The sequence below is a fragment of the Ammospiza caudacuta genome, chromosome 4, assembly GCF_027887145.1.
Source record: "Ammospiza caudacuta isolate bAmmCau1 chromosome 4, bAmmCau1.pri, whole genome shotgun sequence".
Lineage (NCBI taxonomy): Eukaryota > Metazoa > Chordata > Aves > Passeriformes > Passerellidae > Ammospiza > Ammospiza caudacuta.
This window is the reverse complement of record NC_080596.1, coordinates 74,817,432-74,836,589: the sequence shown is the minus strand read 5'-3', so window position 1 is coordinate 74,836,589 and position 19,158 is coordinate 74,817,432. Positions and strand designations below refer to the sequence as shown.

The following is a 19,158-nucleotide window of genomic DNA, read 5'->3' as shown; positions in this document are numbered from 1 at the left end:
CGGGTGAAGTCTGTCATTTCCATCATGATCATGCACATCTGCTTGGCCAGCACAATGATGTCATTGCCACTGTCGTCCCACTTGGCCACCTCTGCATCCAGCTTGCTCTTCTCTTGGTGGAATATCTCCACCTGCTCAGCAATCTTTGCCTTCTCCTCCTGGGGCAGCTGGGCCATGATAGCCTGGAGAAAATACAGGAGTTGGGCATGAAAAGAAGGAAGGTACAAAATGGATCTTTCCAGCGGTCCCACCCAACAGCTTGAGTTACTTTTTATGGGAGCTGAAGATACCAAGTAAAATCCTGTAGGCATTTGATTTCTGTCAGGACATGTAAAAGCACATTCACAGCACGTTTATGCCTCTTCTTGCACTTTCAAGATGATAAAATTTCTATTTATGATGTCGTGATTATTCACCAGTTGACAAAGGAGAACTAAATCCCAATTTTGGGGAAGAATAAAACAAGTGACATTTATGGGAAAAGGCAGACTGAATTGCTGTGTCACCCCTAGTCTCATCCTCTGTCAGAAACAGAGGATTTCAGATTTACACAACACTAAAATGAGCTATGACACACAAGACAATACATTTGAAGTGAATTGTAAGAAGTGTATCTTTAAAGATATTTAGTGTTCCAATTTTCTCTTGGAAGAAATGCAAAAAGGCACTGGACAGGTTGGTACTGATCTGCCTCAGCATGAACAAAGCACAAAGTTCCTGCTCCCCTCCAAAAACACCCTAAAAATTACAATAATTACTTCTGAGGATCAAATGGACACTTTGAATAATGATTTCCAAGTTAAGCTTTTATTTGGCTCTAGGGGATCTGAAGACCACATTATGCATTTAATGGGGTGTGACACATATTTAAGTTTCATTACATTTTTTTCTTGTTTATGTCACTTTCAATCAGCTGAAGTCTTTTTCTACATATTCTTAAAATGCTCTTGGCTTTTAAAAATTCGTAATTGACCTTTTCCCAAACTGAAATTAAAAAGGGTTATAAACAGTAGATCAGAAAATGAGAAATTTGCAGTTAATCAAATTAAAATTCAAGATGAGTTTTAATTAGGTCTTATCAATGTAACTCAGCAGTTTCAAATGTGAGCATAATAGTCTTTTTACAAAAAAATGCAGTGTAAGTCAAGCTAATAAATAAATATATAAAATGCACATAAAACAACAGAACTGAGGAATTAATTGAAATTAGGAGAATATGACAGGAGTAGTGAAATTTGGGAAGTTTATCTGACTTGCCTGTGGGTTCTTCAAGTGGCTGCTTCACCTGCACACTCTTTAAACTGGTAAACAGTGCTTTAATAATTCTGTTCCAGCTGCTGATGTGCTTTCAAAGCAGCCATATCCTACAGCAAATGCAGCCTGTAAATTCCACTTTTATTTCTACTGAAGACCAACGCAAGAATTTCTGCTAAAACACTACCAGCCTTATGGAGTAAGCATATTAAACAAATCCATTACATGGCATGAACAAAAGTATTTTGCATCTTTTCCACAGGAAAGGTTCAGACAAAATTCTATTCTGCTCAGAACTCCAGACTGGGGACTGGGCAGCTTCTGCTTAGCATTGTTTCCCTTTTAGGTTTTTATGATTTGTTGTTTCCTGTGCCATATTGCAATCTGTGTTATTCAGGATCTGTCTTTATGATATATTATATTTATACAGCGTGTAGCTGATCAAAGCAGAAGGATTTAAGCACAGCAGTAATAATAACCACAATAAATGCAGTAGAATTTAAGAATCCTAAATCCCCAGGTGAACTCGATTCTTAGTAAGAAAAATTACTGCAGTCTTTACTTGGGTTTTAGATCAAGAAAGGATGACATGCTACCCAGTCCTAAATGTAACCAAAAAGATGAGAAAGGCTGTGAAATCTGACCAAATTTCTGTACTGTATCTCATTTCTGTTATACCTGAGATTTGCTTTAATAGTCAATACTTTGAATATCTCAAAAGGAGTTTATGTCCTTTAAAATATCAAAATCACAAAAGATACTCAACTACATCCAGAACAGTTCTGCCACCAGTCTCACAGTAAGGAATTCAGGTATCTTTTGCCTTAGGGATGTCATGATAAAACTCCCGTTTTTCTAATGGTGTGGTTAATTTACCATCTATATTCAATATTCAGGGAAATAATTTTAAGACAAAAAGAAATCTCTGCCCATTTTACTGGATCCATGCCTTGCATTTCTCCCACACCTCTGAGTAAGCTCCTTTCAGATTTTTGTTACTCCACTGTCTCTTTTCAGAGTGTAAAACCCATGTGTCAAGCCCCAACCCACAGCAGCTGAAAATTCTGTCCTGGTCCTCTGAGCTTTCACAGCATCTTTGCCTGCTGCTCTTTAGGTTCTCAGCCCTACAAATCCTCTTCCAGACTCCAAGGTAAGAAATCCCCATTCCAGTTATCAACTTTTGCTGGTGTTTGAGTGTGTGGGGAGGATGCTTCTTATTTAGTCCATAGCTTCACTTCTAGCACAACAGAACAAATCAGACTTGTGGGAAACACCAATGAAAATCATTCAGATTATTCCCAGTTTGCTGCTGGTTCTCTCCTGGAAAATGTTAAAATGCTTTTCTTTAAAAAAGCTCTTTTTTCAAATCAAATATATTGTCATGACGCATAAAATTATAGTCTGATTTTTTTTTTTTTTAATAATCTGAGCTGAGAAGACTATTCAGTAAAAAGCAAACATTCATCAGAGGGTGGCATAATCCTGAGTGTTAACAGGAATATTCCTGAGTGTTAACAGACTGCACTTCCCCAGCACCTGTGACCCCTGAAGCACTCATCAGCTTAATTTGCAATCCCCATGCACAGGCTGAGGTCGCAAATCACAGTGACTGGAGTTTATCATGATGTAATTACCCTGGTAAAATTACATTGACTCAGTAGCAAATGTCTTCAATTACAATTAAATTACAGGGACTACTCAGTAGCTTAAACAGATCTTCTTGACAGGTTTGCACACTGGGAAACATGACTAATGTAAGATTTCTCTGGATACAGCACATGGTGCACTGATGGGATTTTTTAAATTTTTTTTTTTAATTTGCTGACTACTCCCACATTTTCATCACATTCCAAACCTGCAAAAGCTCCTCTTACAGCACTAGCTGGAGCAAGCAGCTGATAGTAGGCAGCACAAAAGCCTCACGACCATTCAATAAATGCTACTCGGACAGGTTTGACATGAGAAAAACCTTCAACAGCTCTGTCAGCTTGGTCCCATCCTTTCTTAAACAACCCTGAGGGCTGTGAATCACTTTCTGAGGCAGAGGTTTTATTGGTCACACAGGCGGGGTTTGTACTCACCCTCGCGCTCTGGCCGGCAATGAGCTGGTCATCCTCAGTCTGGACGCTCGTCCGGCTGCGCACGTCGTAATCCTCCTGCTCGAAGTCTGAGTCGTCCTCCAGCTCCTCAGGGGTCTGCAGGGACACACAAAGGCCACAGAGAGGAGATGACCAGCTGAAAAAGGACGCAGAGCAAGTCCCCTGCACAGTGAGCTCTTATTTCATTGACTACCAGCCCAGGAAATGCTGTTCTGTTCTCCTCGGAAATGAATTTGTCTGCCCCGGCAGTCAGGGAGTGAAACTGAATTGTCTTAAAAATTAAATTGTTTCAACCCTAGTTTTCTTTACAAATGGCATTTGTCATTACCCTGCCACAACTTTTCTTGCTGCAATATCTCTTAACTCTGTTAACATGATGAATGCAGTTCCAGGAACAAATATCCTTTGGAAACACTAACAACTGGAATGCAGTATATATTTCATATATAAATGGTCGCTAACACTATTATATTACTGGAAACTACATGTAATCTTCAAAAGAGAAAGTAAATACCTGGGAAAAAGCAACTAACATCGTAGAAGAAAAATTTATCAAAGCAAATAAAAGATTTCCCATTGAAAGAAATTGTAAATTATGTCAAGTGGTTTTGAAACAAACATGAAATTTATAATCTGTGTAATGTTGGTTCACATGGTCCTTTTCATATACAGAGCTTTGGAATTTGACTCATACTCCTGCTGAGACACTGATGTCTTCAATGCTGATGCTACAGATGAAGAGAAAGTTTCTTGGAAGATTTACTAAATCAAGTTACGTATTTTCAGGCTTCAGATTGTTTAAAATGTTGGAAGAACGGAGAAAAAAATAATTGTTGGATCTGTTCATTTGGGGTTTTTCACCATCTAGCAAAAAGTTTTGAGAAAAAAAGTCCTTATTTATATTCAGAGAGACAGTCTCCTTAAAATCAGTATTAGTATGATATTTAATATAGAGGGTGCAAAAAAGTGGAATCTTTAGAAAGAAGATTATATTCCATTTTATGGTTGAATAGCATCTGGTAAAATAGCCTAAGTTCTGTGGGTACCAGTCATGACGAAGGTATGAAGAAAAAAAAAAAGAAAAAGAAAACCACAGTAATGTGGAGAAATCCTCACTTTCCTGGACACCCTTCACCCCCAGTGAGAGCCTGGAAGGCCAAGGCACGACAGAAGAAATCATCCAGGCTGGCATTTGGTGCTTGGAGGCAATGTCAAGTTTCCCAGCAGAGGTGCTAATCACTGCCAGTTGTCATTGCAGCTCTGTCTGGGGCTGCTCACTCACCAGGAACGGCTCCAAACCCCCTAACAGAACCCAGAGGAATCTTCTGGTGGTATTTCTGTTCCAGCCTGGCTCCAAACACCAAGTGCACATCCCTGTTTGTAGCTGCACAGTGAAGTGCACAGGATGGGGAGGGTAAAACACAGACATCTTGGTGGGACTGTGAGAGCATGAATTAAATATGGGCTTTGGTGCTGAGCTGGAGGAAGAAATAACCAGGTGTGACAGTGTGGTAATGAACTTGCACCTCTGAAGAGAGGCGTGCACAGAGAGAGTGTCTAACAGGACAGGTGTTGGAGAATTTTGCTCAGAAATGGTTTATAGAGTTTTGTTCAGACATGCCATAATCATATACAGCTGATGGAAAAGTAAAAGGCAGCTGTGAGGAGCAAATTCTCAAAGCCTGTTCCTGTAAACAACAAAATTCTCAGGCACGTTTATGTAAACAGCAGAAGTTCTCAGGCTGTTTTTTAATAACAAGTAAATATCTTGTCCTTGGATAAGTTATGGGAAAGCAAAAGTGACAAACATGGAGGCCTTGAGAACCATTCATATCAGGGTGAGAAAACAAATCTTGGTTTCAATAACAAACCACAGGTATTGAAAACAAAAGGAGGGATTAATGTGTAATCTGTAACCTATGATGAGCTCGGGTTTTGCAATATGTATGAGCTTAATTAACACTGTTATAAAATGTCCATGATGGATGAATAAATCGGAGTTGGATGCTGATCAGAGGATGGGTCGTCTCCCTTCGCTTTCTACAGACAGGCAGGAGAAGTTCAGATGAAAAATGAATTTACCTTCTCTCTACTGAAACAGGTAAAATAGAAGGATTGGTACCCATCCAATGGTCTTGTTTTCCAGTCACCTTTAATCTCTTTGTTTTCTCTGCTCAGCTGCCCGAGGGCAGGATGAGACCTTCAAATCTGTCATAAACAGGCAAGGTACAAAGAGAATCCTACAACTCCTGAGCAAAGAGTGCTCTCTACCACAAGGCTCAGCTTTTCATCTGCCTAGGCTTTGCTGTTCAGAACAAGAACAGGGTGCAGAGCTTCAATAAACCAGCTGGCTCTTCCCCATCCTCCAAGTCCACTCAACGAGTTTCACTGGTCATTGCAAAGCCAGTAGCCTTTCACACCCCAAATATACTCCTCTTAGTTTCTTCTGTCTCCACTTTTATAAATAAGATTATAAAACATAATGTGCAGTCCTTTCCAAGTCCTTTCATAGTCAAACTTGAAGTAAAGATGTAATATTCAAAATATTACATCTCAACATGGTAACCAGTAAGGACATGAGGCTGCCTCTTAAAAAGAAAAAAATATTCTGAAAATTCGATGCAAGGACTTATTCTTGAAGAAATAGCCAGAAAAAAATGTATTGCTTTTACTGACATTCATGATCTTGAAATCTGTGGCCTTTAAAACACTGAAATTTAATGGGTATAAATGTTGAGCTTGGAGAAAATGTAGTGCAAACCAAAAGGGCAAGTAATGCAACTGTTAGCAATATACTACAAGCATAAGACATCTTCCTATTCCCCTCTGTACAAGTGAGATCTAATTCAAAGTGATCTTTCAGATTCACTCTTTTCATGTTTTCAAGTGTGGTGAATTTTAAACTCTCATTTTCTTCCCCAAAACAGCTGCATTTTGCATTAGGGTGAAGAAGTGGGGTTACCTTTTATCTGTTTTCTGCCATTTTGAGCATTTTCATGCTTTTCACCACTGCACCTTTGCTTTGTCTCAGCTGATCCCCTGGAGATGCAGCCCGTATAAAATAAAGTCTCCCTTTTGTTTAGACACAAAGGTACCAAAAAAAAAATTATATTGAATTTGACTTAAAGGACAACTCTTAGCAAGGCCTTCTAATACACCAGAATGACTCTAATTTTTGTGCACAACTAACAGGACCTTGATATATAAAACCTTGTTTCCAAGACAACAGAGTCTGAGATTCCATTTCTCTGAGCTGGAAGACAGAAAGACGGATTCTGTCTTGCAGACACCTGGATTTATGGTCACACAAACATAGCAATCACAGATCTGAGGTTGGAGACAGCTTCCAAACAGAGCTGACAGCCACCAGTGGCAGAGGAAGCTCAAGTAATATTCAAAACTAATGGATTTTATGCACTGATTGATTTCAGCAGGAAAATGGACCATTTTCATCATTTTTAATCTGTTTTGTAGCACAAGCCATAAGAGTTCCCAGGATTTTTTTCAAATACAGTATCTCTACTACACACAACATTCATCTAACTCAGAGGAAGTTTTCCAGTGAAGAAGAATCTTTCACAATCCCAGAAAAATCACACAATAAATATGTGCTTTCCTCTTTTGAGATGCATGTTTTATTTCTAATATGAATGTGGTGACTTTCAACTTCCAGGCATTGGAACATTGGAATATATATATATATATATATATATATATATATATATATATATATATATATATACATTTAATATCTCTCTGGCTGTTTGATTGAAGAGCTTGCTGTGAACAAAATATCTTCCATCTATGTAATTTTTTAAATCTTTTGTGACTGCAGTATGAATATGTGAATTATACAAGTATAAGGAATAAAATGGCATATATATGCAGATTTATAAATGCTATTTGTTTCATATTTCACCAACTCAAATGTACTTGATGAAGATAGAAACCCCACTTTGCTATGCACTTAAAAATTGTAAGATGCAATTACAAGAACTTCAGCACTGTGAACACCAAGTCAAGCTAACCTTGTAATGAGAGCAAACACTGGAGAGATGAAAAGATACTCCTCTATTTTTTACAATGAAAATTCCTTCTAATTCTAAAAGACAAGGAGAAAAAAAACCCCAGACTTTACAAGGTGCTTTTAAATCCAACTCCACACTATTCTGTACATTTTTTTTGTACCACTGCAAGCAGCACCTGAGTGCCTCAATCAGAGACCCTCTCTCACTGCAGGTCTTCAGTTGTTTGGTGATTTACAGTAAAATCTAACACTTCAAATCCAATCTGAGGAGCAGCAGGCACTCAGTGGAAACACTAGACCTCACAACACCCTTTGGAGATGGGATGTTTCAAAAGATGATGGGATTCTGCACCAAATCTGGTTTTACAGAGGACACAAAATGCTGCAGCAATTTGGATTTTACACCAATGGCTGCCCCAGAGGTGATGGTGGCTAAACCTGACGAGTCTGGTAGAGGAGAAGAGCATTAATACACCCAACAGCTGAGCATTAATACACTCCACAGTCATTTTTGCTGACGTTTTCTCCAAAAGACTGAAAATCCCTTAATGACATAGTAGAGTAGAAATGGAGGTAATAATAGAATGAAATATCCTGAATTGGAAGGAGCTCACAAGGACCATCAAAGACCAGCTCCTGGTCCTGCACAGGACATCCCCAAGAGTCACAACTTCTTCCTGAAAGCATTATCCAAATGCTGAATTCTGAATTATCCTGAATTCTGTCAGGCTTGGTGTGAGAGACTGAAATGGTTAATGGCTTAAACACTGTTAAAAAAGGACTTGGCCATTATGGCAAAATTATATAAAGAAGCTGTGAGCACCAAAGCCCTGTTCAAATGTGCCTCCTGAGGGGAACTGGGCTGTGAGTTAAGCCAACTTAATCTGTCTGTCACTCTTTTTCTCTCCCACCCTGCCCTTCTTTTTCTTCCTCTCTCTCTCTACCTCACACTACTGTTAAATAAAATCCAGCTTCAGCATATGGTCTTGTTTGCACCTTAACACAGGCAGAGGCATCTCTCTAACAATTTTAATAACCAGAACTCAACACCTGGTGCGGTGACCACTTCCCTGGGGACCCTAATCCAGTGTCCAACCACCCTCTGGGTGAGGAACCTTTCCCTGATATCCAACCTAAACCTCTCCTGACAGAGCTCCAGCCATTCCCTCATTCCTAAGATGCTCCCAGAGGGCATCTCCAGGCATCCCCCCAGAGAATCAAGTTCACAGATGTTTAAAGTCTACTCTGTAACATGAACTAAACACGGCAAGAGGGAACACCTGGACGTTGGCTCCAACAGTGCACTCCTGATCCAAACAAATGTAATGCTCAGTTGATGTAGATGCCTCTAAATAAGAGGTTTCTAATGGCAAAGGCCATGTTTAATACCAGTAAATAAGAGTAAATTGGCCTTGGTGATTGATAAGAATGAGAAAAGTTGCCATTGTGAGTCCTTCTGACTGTAGAGAGTGTTTCTGGCCAATAACTGAGGGAATTTCATAGGCAGCTTTGAAAACACAAAGTGCAATTTCATCCCTACACAGTAATAGGGAAGGTGTTGGAATGAAGTTATTATTTTCTACTTTATTTCTAGGTTCTATAATTATACTCTTAAATTCATTTTACTACTTCTTAACTTGTGAAAGAGATCTTTTTCTTCTGTATAGATAATAATAATTATCTTCAATGAAAAACTGAGTCCTCTTTCTCCTCCAGAGGGACAATAAATTCTCCCCTTTTGAGGGAAAAAGAGAAGAACAGAGACTATCCACCCTTTCTTTCAGCTTACTAAAAGTAATAACACTAACGAAAATTAATTTCAAAAGTGGTTTTATTTACTCTCTGGAATGAGGGGACTCAGATAAATTCAATCTTTCACAACTTGCACTCAATCAATCACTGCCTGAAAATAATTGTGTCAGATGCTCTAAAAAGTTTGCAAGATTGGATTTTTTTCCTTTTTTTGCAATTCTGAAAAAGTTTTATCACCTGAATTAAAGGGTGCATAATATTTGACAGATTATTAGATGAAAATATTCTAAAGGCTTTTATAGCCTCACCCTTTAATTATACATCCCATTTCAGTGTGAGATGTTCACATGGAAACGTTAAAGAGTATCTCAAAGTGAAACTAATTTTGTTTTCTACAGCAAATAAGGTTCTGATTCAGCAAACTCTGGTCTGTGTAAGCTTATATATGTGGATTTTTCCAGTTAACTCACATGGATAATGAGTCCATTTATGTGCTTTAGTTCTCTGCCTGGGTAAGGAGTATTACACTGAGCTCCATAAATAAGTTAATTGTCTGAAGGCAAAAATAAATCTTCCTAATCTGGGCAAACAGAATTCATTAACTCAGATCATACAACAGGTGGAAAGTCATAGTGATATAATGGCAAAAGTAACTTGGGATTTTCCTAAGGAGACTGAGAAGCCTGAATGCTGATCAGCTCTCCAGGTACAGAGAACTGTCAGGCAGTGACAAAGGAAGTGATCAGACCTTCAAAATTCAAAATTTAATCTTAAAAACCTCTCACCAGGATGGACATCTCATGGCAAACTCTTGGGGATAACTTTGATGTGTAGAGAGCTGCTGGAAGATGGAGCTCTGTAGAGGACGGAAAATCCTGGGTTTGTAGGAGATCCCACCTGATGACTGAGTCTGTGCCACAATCACAGTTTGAAATGACTAGAAAAGATTAAAGTGTGCTAGGCAGTTGTTCTTGTCCTAAGAAAATTTGGAAATTGTTGTTACTAAGGAACTCGAAAATCAAAGGGAAAACAGATGCAGATCTTTCATTTCCCAGAACTGTAGAATGCTGGAATGGTTTGGGTTGTAAGGGACCTTAAAGTTCATCCAGTGCCACCCCCTGCCCTGTTCAGGGACACCTTCCACCATCCCAGGCTGCTCCAAGCCCTGTCCAGCCTGGCCTTGGGCACTGCCAGGGACCCAGGGGCAGCCACACTTGTTCTGGGCACCCTGTGCCAGGGCTCAGCACCCTCACAGGGAAGTAATTCAAGTAAAGATTTCCCTCCCCTTCCCTTTCCCTTGCCTGCCAATCCTCTGACACTGCACACCCAGAGAACAGGATGGCTTTGCCCCCACCACAAGCCAGGACAATATTTCACACCACCTGGGATAAGCACTGGGTATGAGAATGGAATTTATGTTTGGCAGTTATAAAATTAAGCCTGTCAAAAGCTTTTTCTGTAAATGTTAATACATAGTGGCAGATGACTAAAATGGAGCTATTTTGGAGTGCTCCAACTGCCTGAAGTCTTACATCAGGGCCATAATACACTCACAAGCACAAGTGCACACTACCTGTTTGCTCAAAGGGATCAGTTGACATTTCAGCCCTGTTATTTGCCTCAACAGATTCCTCTGTGATTTTCTCCACAGCTTTACATGTACATGGCTTTTATTAGCGCAGATTCAAGGCAATTTGGGTTTCAAATAACAGTTTCAGTTGCTGAAGAGATGTCCAAACCAGGTTTGGTTGGCTGTTTTTCTTTTTTAAATCTTTGTCTGCTGACTAAAGTGAAAAGTAACACACACCTACTATCACAATAATGATGTTGTTATGTGGTGTTTTTTATTTGTTTATTTATTTTATTAAAAGATGTCTAAAAAAATTGAATCAACTGGTTAGTCAACACTGAAATGACATGTTTTTTACCTTGGTAAACATTCAAAACCATCCCTGCAGCAGCAACATAATTTATTCATTTAGATTTTAACCAGACCTACCTCACATCCCAGGCAGCACACATACACTGGGAAAAAAAACCCAAATAAACAAAACATCCCCACAAACTTCGAAGAGCTTGGCAAATTAATCCTATTACTATGGAAACAGTAATGGAGTTTGCATCTATTGGCAGTTGTGATCAAATCTTCCAGCTGATTAACATACTAATTGTGATTCATCCACCGAATAGCCTCTTTATTTACTAATTCTTTTGTTGTTGGATATATACTTCTGTTTCATGGATGTTTCAATGTCAAGCTTTTCAATGCCAACCTGGTGCATGTTTCAATGTCAATCTTTTCTGCCTTACTACAACACGAGGCTGATTCCAAGGAGCTTCTGCATTCCTGTTATGCAGGAGCCCTCCCTGTAAACCCCGAAACTTTTCAGTCCCCAGGTGTTAGGCATACCCTGATCATGAGGACAGCTTTCCTGATGTCCCGGACGCCGTCGTAGACCAGGCGGGAGGCGTCGATGAACTCGTTCTCCTCGAAGGGCTGGGGCACGTTGGCACTCAGGGCTTCGATGGCCACCTCCACTTGCTCAGCAAAGCGTGGCATCACTGGGTTGGACACAAGGAGAGGCAGCAGGGTCAGATTTGTGTTCTCTCATGAACAATTTGCTCTGGGGCATGGATAGTTTCCAGGAGGCACGGCACACGCTGTGCTGGAAATTCCACAGGGAGTTCATGGATGGGTTTGTACCCACCCTGCACGTGGGCAGCTCTGGCATTTTATCTGACAGCATGGAAATAACCATCCCTGTATCCATCCCTATATTCTCTCCTCCAACTGTGCAACAAAAATTAGAAAACTCCCTTCCAAACCTGTGATTTACTAACTTTTAAAAGGCTGCAAGATACCTGAGCAGGCAGTAAAGTTCATTTAATAGCTTTACAACCTGTAAAGAGCACAGCAAATATTTGTATCAAGTGATCAAAACAAACTGTAGCCATTATGCCTGCTAATTTACATAATTTACACTCTAGCTCATACTAATAATAATTTTATAAGAGATGAAATGGAAAATCAAGGATATACTTTTGTGAAGACACCTAAATGAACCTTCTGTTTCTTCACTATCACCATGTTTATAACACAAGACAAAACCATAGATATTGACTAAAATATTATAAACTGTGGTATGAACTTATTTAGTATACAATCAAAAGCTATTATTTACTTTGGTAAATGGTTTCAGAGCATTGCTGGAAGTAGCAAGAGACTTTTCTTCAAATTTCATAGAAGATTCCTTTGAAGGCATAATCACTTTCTGCACCTTGTGTTTGCAGGAAAATAATTCTTCCCTAAATCAGTCCTCCAATAACTCAAATCCAGATCCTACAAACCTGAACATCAGGTCCCACTGATTATACTGCATTCCTGGACTTGTTTACTCATCTTAAAAATTTAACAATAATATTGAAGGACTATGCTCATAGAGGACAAACATAATCAATGTTTCATTAGAAACCTAGATAAAAAGATGCAGTTGAATTAATTCTTAAGAATTTAGGGAACTAGGGTCAAGTTTAGGATTTATAGAGAACCATCTTTTCAACATATTCATATTACTTTTATTCTAGCATTTAGGTATCCAGATCATGTATGACTGACTTTATTATTTTGGCAATATAATTAGAAGAACAGGAAATTATGATTCCCACAACAGTTATTGCCCTTTTTGTTTGTTAAAATATTACCTTTTTTGCCCATCTTTTCCCTAAACCCTATTTTTAGTACACTTATTGGTAACCTGAACCCAGCTGATGAATACAAAGGGGAATTTTCAGTGGTTTTTTCATCAAGAGCAGGGACATTCTTTCCCAGGAACTTCTACTGTGATAGGAAACGATATTTTCTTCTTAACTAAATGTTCTTAAATTTATCTTACAGAATCTGACTTAAAGTAAAACCACAAAAACACATGAGTTAAGAACAGTTTACATTCTGAAGAAGTGGCAGCAACCATGAGCTCAAACTTTCTGTTTCTGGCATTTTAATATTACGCATTGGATGCAAATGAGGAAACCTTTGAAGGGATACAGGGATTCAAATATAGTTTATACATCACTAAATATATGTGTGTATATATATCTGTTCATACAGACAGATGAAAGAACAGATTTGTGTTTTCCATGCAGATAATGTTCAGTAAGTTCCTGGGATACACTGGAGAAACAGGAAAAACTGAGAGCAACAAAAGACTTTAAAAAAGTAAACATTAACAAAACATTGCCAGGCAGAGGGGAAACATTTTAATTAGAAAGGAGTTTAAGAGAGATGAAAGTTTTGGAAAGCGTATTTAATAAATGCATATATCAAATTACCTTAATTAATAGAACACTTGAAAGTGTAGTAGGAGACTAATATGATTGCATAAGGAAGTCTCAATCCTGAATATCAAAAAGCAATCATTAAAAATACAATCTAAACAAGTAAACCTAAAGAATAAAAGAGAATTTATTCAGAGTTGTTGCGATAAAACAAGTAACACTAGAGATGCAATAATGAAAACAATTTTAAAAAAGGAGGTAAACAACCCGAATATTTAGGGTTAAATTAAATTTAACCTTAAATTTCAGATTATAATTTCTTAACTAGCAGGGGTGGTCAGGTATTTGATATAACTGATAGTAGGTGCAACAGGCCTGAATTAGGAATGGGCAGTTTGAAGAACATCTACATAAGCATAAGGAAATTTATCTTTTACCTCTGTGTTCAAGTTATCAGAGTATAGTAAAATTTACCCTATAGTTTTTAAGAAAAAAATGAAAGCAATTTCTGAACCTTTTTCAGTGACCTCAGGAAAAACATTAGTGGTGGAAATTCCAGGAATTTGGGAAAAAAAATAAAAAAGAAGCATGTCTATTTTAGATGCAGGTATATAATCTTAATATAAACGTTCCTGTAAAGGTAGAGAAGAGAAGAAGGAAGATTTATACTATATTCAACATAGTTTTAGTACCCAGAAATAAAATCAAACTTGACATGGAGCAATTAATGTTTAATTATCTGTAAATAATCAGCAGATGCTGGACAGGCAACAGATTTGTGGCAATAAGCTGCACCAAGCGTTTAGAATATTTCCCTTGACAGGGCAGAGATGGGGGAGCAGGTACAACACAGCTGGGTTTGTCATGGCCACATGTGACAAGGGAAATTTAAATTAAAATGGTTGTAAGGTGGAAAGTTACACTTTATTCATATTCCTGAACACGAGGTATTAATGCCTGACCACATTTATTACCTCCACTGGCTGTGGAAGCTTCTCTGATCTGTTCTGATTTTGCCAACCTGGCTATAATTTAGCCCCTAATTTAAAATATGACATGTAAACATTATCTGCTGTTTCAAAATGTGAATAGATATTAAAATACTTTATGACTGCTTGCTTGCCAATGATATTATTACATCAGTGCTCACTTTTGATTGGGCAAGCAAGGAAAAACCACCTTTAACAGGGGGCTATTACTTATTGCTTCTTTAGGCATATGTTACCATTCAATGCAGGAAGTTTTCGAAAATTGAGAAATTTACTATTCTCCAGTTAAGCTTATTGAGCTCCATGAAAAAAAAAAAACCAAAAAACTCCAGTCTTTCTTCTTTATTATCTACCACACAAAGAAAGATATTCCTGTGTCAAAGGTGAAAGAATCACAAGTAAAATTCAGGCAAACGCGTTCATTAGAATCTGGAGTTAAAACTTGCAAATGTATCAGACAGAGAACGATTCATTTATTATGCACAGAGAAATTGGCTATAAATTTTAGATTCAGAAGCAAATCAATACTTCTGGGGCAAAATTAAACACTGGTTTCTTAGTTTGAGCTGTGGCCTTGAAAACAGCCACACATATGCTCAGATTGAAAAATGTGGTCCATTAAAATCTCTCAGCCTAACTACATGAATTAATTAGGCACCTGCATAAATGTTGACACAATCAGGTCCCAAGTTAATAACAATACTTCTAATTCACTGACTTTGTCATTCCAACAAAATAAAGATTTGAAAGCCTTTCTGTAGATGAGTTTCCAATGGCACTGAAAGCAAGACCAATGCCAACAAAATCTAGGTTGAAAGGCTGCTGGAGAAAAATTTGGAATCAGAAAAGTTGAAATTATTTCCATTTTATCAAGTGATCAATTCTTTTGAACTATACTTTTTTTTTTCTTTTGGCTGATGTTTAATAGAAACCCAACATATCACCATGTGTGAATTCATGCCTCGATCAAACTTGTATTTTTTTTTTTTTGTGAACCCCTCTGTCCCACAAAGAAAATATTTTCTCTAAAGCTCTTGTTTTTCTCCCACCCACACATATCTCCTACATATTAAAGTTATCAAGTAATTACCTGTTTCCTAAAAATATATTTCCTGCTGACTTTTTCTCCTACGGCAATCAGTTTGTACTGTGATTTTTGTACTTAGAAACATCACTGCAAGGTTTGTTTAGTGATATGGGAACAATAAGATCCCTGATAGACAGAGAAATACTAGGTTACATAATAAAATTATTGAGATAGAAATTAAAAAAATGTTTGGGCGTTCTTGTTCATAGCATTAGAACAAAAAGTTTCATTAATATGCAAGATTAAATGAATGCCTTGCTGATTTATTGTACTTTTATGGCCTTATTATTTAGGAACTTGAATTCCTCAGAATCTTAAGTAGATGTGAATGTTCAGAAATGTGGAAAGGGATAATTAAGATGCAAAAAAAGCAATAAAGGTCAAGGACCCTTCAGGTGCACAGTTTCTAATTCTTAGTAGCATCAATGGGAGTGAGGAAATTTGTCTGGTTTTGTCTCACATCACACAACTCAAAGTTTTAAATCTTTCCTTATACCAGACAGAGAATAGTAGATGCTTCCATGAGAAAATTAATCACACCAATCCTTCCTTAAAGACTCAGGTTCAGCAGGATAAAATTCTGATTTTCCTCTGTCATTGAACAGAGAGGGAGGTGTTTGGCTGTCGCCCTGATTTTTTAAGATTTTCTAAGCCTTCTGATGTTGACATCCTTGTAGCGAACTTTCTCACAGACTTTCTGTAAATAACTCATTGTTTTGCACTCCTTTATGGAGGAGGAGAGAGTTGATGGACTGTTGGCTTGTCCAGTGTCATTGGAGAGGTGGCACTGTCTCCCTCCAATCCACTGTCACTTTTGGAAAACTATAAATGTTGGAGTCAGAAAATAAACTTCCCTTTTTTTCTTCACCTTAAGAACAGCGATGTGAGCTTGTGTTCTTTTGTGTCCTATAGCAACATTTGGCTTAGACCAGATTTCTGCTTTAGACAACCAAGTTTAGGCACAAACCAACCCCATTTGCACCAAATCCTGGCACACTTTTGGCTCTGAATCAGGCTGAGCACAACGTGGCTCCTTTCCATCCCAATCTCACTGGAACTGAAGGGTTCCCTGCAATATCACCTCAATTTTTGGCCAGAAGACAATTTTTGAAAAGCACCAGCAGAGCTATTTCTTAGAGCTTCATTTTGAAAAGACAAACACCTACTTGAGTCTTTTTAGAATCCAAGGATTTGGATCCAAGGGAAGAGCCCTTCTCAAAGTCCAGGGGTTGCTCCTCAGAGCCAGACTGTCCTCAGACAAATCAGATATTTGAGCAGCAGAGAAGTGACTGCTCTCCTGTACCCACTGCACCAACTGTGCCCTCAAACCTTTCTATTTGCTTAGGCATTTCTATCCATCCTTAAGAAAACTGATTTTCCCTATGCCATGTTGATAGAGATACATCATTTAAGGTGCAAATCACCTTATCTATGTAGCCCTTAAATGGCTTTAAAAATCTGGTCAGTTGTGGGTAAGATTATTCAAGAATGACATGGCAGTCTAAAGGTTTGCTAAAAGTTTCAGGATCCCTGAAAATGTCTGTGCTTCTCCTAAACATCATAGTTGTTTGTGTCACATAAATCAAGAAAATTATCTGGAATGACAGGCAGGATTTTAAACTTAAAATTATCAGGGGAGACTAAAAAGAAAGAAAAACTAAGAATGATCCATTATACTAAAAAAAAAAATGCTCTGAGAAAAAAAGCTCAGCCATTATCCAGATTTAAGAGGTTTTAGTATTAAACATTCACAAAGTTACAGCTTAAACATTTCAGGCCACTGGATGAAATTTCTTCTGTTAGTTTTTGTGTTTGTGTGGCTTGTTTCTTGTTTTCTTTTTGTTTTGTTTTAATTTTTTAATTTACTTAACTGAAGAAAGAATGCAGTCTACTGGGAACTTCAAGTATTTAAACTAGGTATTTTAAAGATCACTCCTAAGGGATATCTGACATCCTCCGTCAAAGACAGCACAGTTTCTCTGTTCCATTTGACAGATGAATAAGGAATGAAATATGATACCTTATTTAGCTCAAAGTGTTTGTCAAAGTCTGTTTCTAAAAGAACTGCACATTCCTTATCAGAAGATTCCAAATACTTCACAGAATGTTTTTAAGTCCTGATCTCATATAACTCACATTTCAGTCATGACTGTTATATTGCTACTTGAAAAGAAAAAGCTTTATAAAAGTCTACTGAAACATTACATAACATATCATCATCAGAAACGTTTGGGTTGGAAAAGATCCCTCAGCTCATGGAGTCCAACCCTTAACCCAGCCCTGCCAAGGCCACCACTGCCCATGTCCCCAAGTGCCACAGCCACATGGCTTCTAAATCCCTCCAGGGATGGGGACTCCAACACTGCCCTGGGCAGCTGTGCCAGGGTTTGATAACCCTTTCCATGATGGAATTTTCCCAATATCCAATCTAACCCTCCCCTGGCCCAGCCTGAGGCCGTTCCCTCTCCTCCTGTCCCTGTTCCCTGGGAGCAGAGCCCGACCCCCCGGCTGTGCCCCCAGAGCCACAAGGGCCCCCCTGATCCCCCTTTGCTCCAGGCTGAGCCCCTGCCCAGCTCCCTCAGCCTCTCCTGGGGCTCCAGACCCTTCCCCAGCTCTGTTTTGGGTAACAAACCCTGTGTCTCACTTTGGTGAAATGGTTAAAAGCCAGCTGTAAAATAATGAATAATGAATATCCACATCTATAGCAGTTTGCAGTGAACACAAGAGTTTCAGGAAGAATCAGCCTTCACTGCCAAACAATGATCTAGCCATGGCCAATAAAAACAAAATTCTCAGGCTTCCTTGAATTTATAGCCAAGTCCTGACCCTCTGGCCCACCTAAGTCTTCTGGCACTTCCCAGAAAGCTCCAACTTCATCTGTGAGTTTATGCAACCCAGCAGATTCATGTGGGAATGGAAGAAATGGATTTTCCCATGTGCAGCCCAGGTGAGATGGACACTACAGAAATCAATGGCACGTCTGGAGCTATGGCACCATGTGTTGGGAGACAGGGGGACACAAACTAAAGGGGAAAACTCATCTTCAAACTTTGTTCTGACTGAACTGCATTGACAGAAAGATAAATGTCAGGGCAGGGGCAGGTAGGTGCTGTTTCATCCTGGCCACCACTAATTAAGGACAGATCCATCCCAGAGTGGACAAAGGAGGGTAACAAATGTCATTTGTGTCTCACCAGTTTCAGTCTCACTCTCCCCTCTCCCTGTGCGAGACTACACACAGTGACCATCTCCAAAATATTATTCCTGCCAAACAGAACCCTTCAAGGTAATATTTCAAATGAAAGCAAGCTCTTCAGAAAATTCCCTCAAGAAAGCAGTTTCATGCTGTTGGACACCAATTAGATGATGTAAAAAGCAAACCACCCTTCCTGGCTCAGCTAGAAGTTTGTGTATCAATATGTAGGTGTGTGTAGGCAAGGGGATGCAAGGAATACCAGTGCTTTTATTTTAAAACATTATTGTACAGTTCACACTTGTATTCACAAAACATTCTGTTGGGGTTGGTGGAATGATATTGACTCCATTTCTCTGCCTATATTTTGTAGACCTGGTAAATTTCTTCCTACTTCTACCACCACCCTCCTTATTTTAAAAAATGGCTTTTAAGAGCACGAAATGTTTTTGAGAACAGATTTGAAGAGTGACTAAATAATA

At 38.6% G+C, this 19,158-nt stretch overlaps 1 protein-coding gene across 1 annotated transcript in view; it reads right to left on the bottom strand.

The window, feature by feature from the left end:
* Positions 1-19,158, bottom strand: part of CTNNA2 (catenin alpha 2) — a 483,346-nt gene that overhangs the window by 34,534 nt on the left and 429,654 nt on the right. The window contains exons 13-15 of the mRNA XM_058803073.1: positions 11,543-11,694; positions 3,336-3,449; positions 1-182 (exon numbers count right to left, since the gene is read on the bottom strand). Of these exons, the coding sequence (XP_058659056.1) occupies positions 1-182; positions 3,336-3,449; positions 11,543-11,694 (448 nt within the window). The remainder of the gene's footprint in view (positions 183-3,335; positions 3,450-11,542; positions 11,695-19,158) is intronic.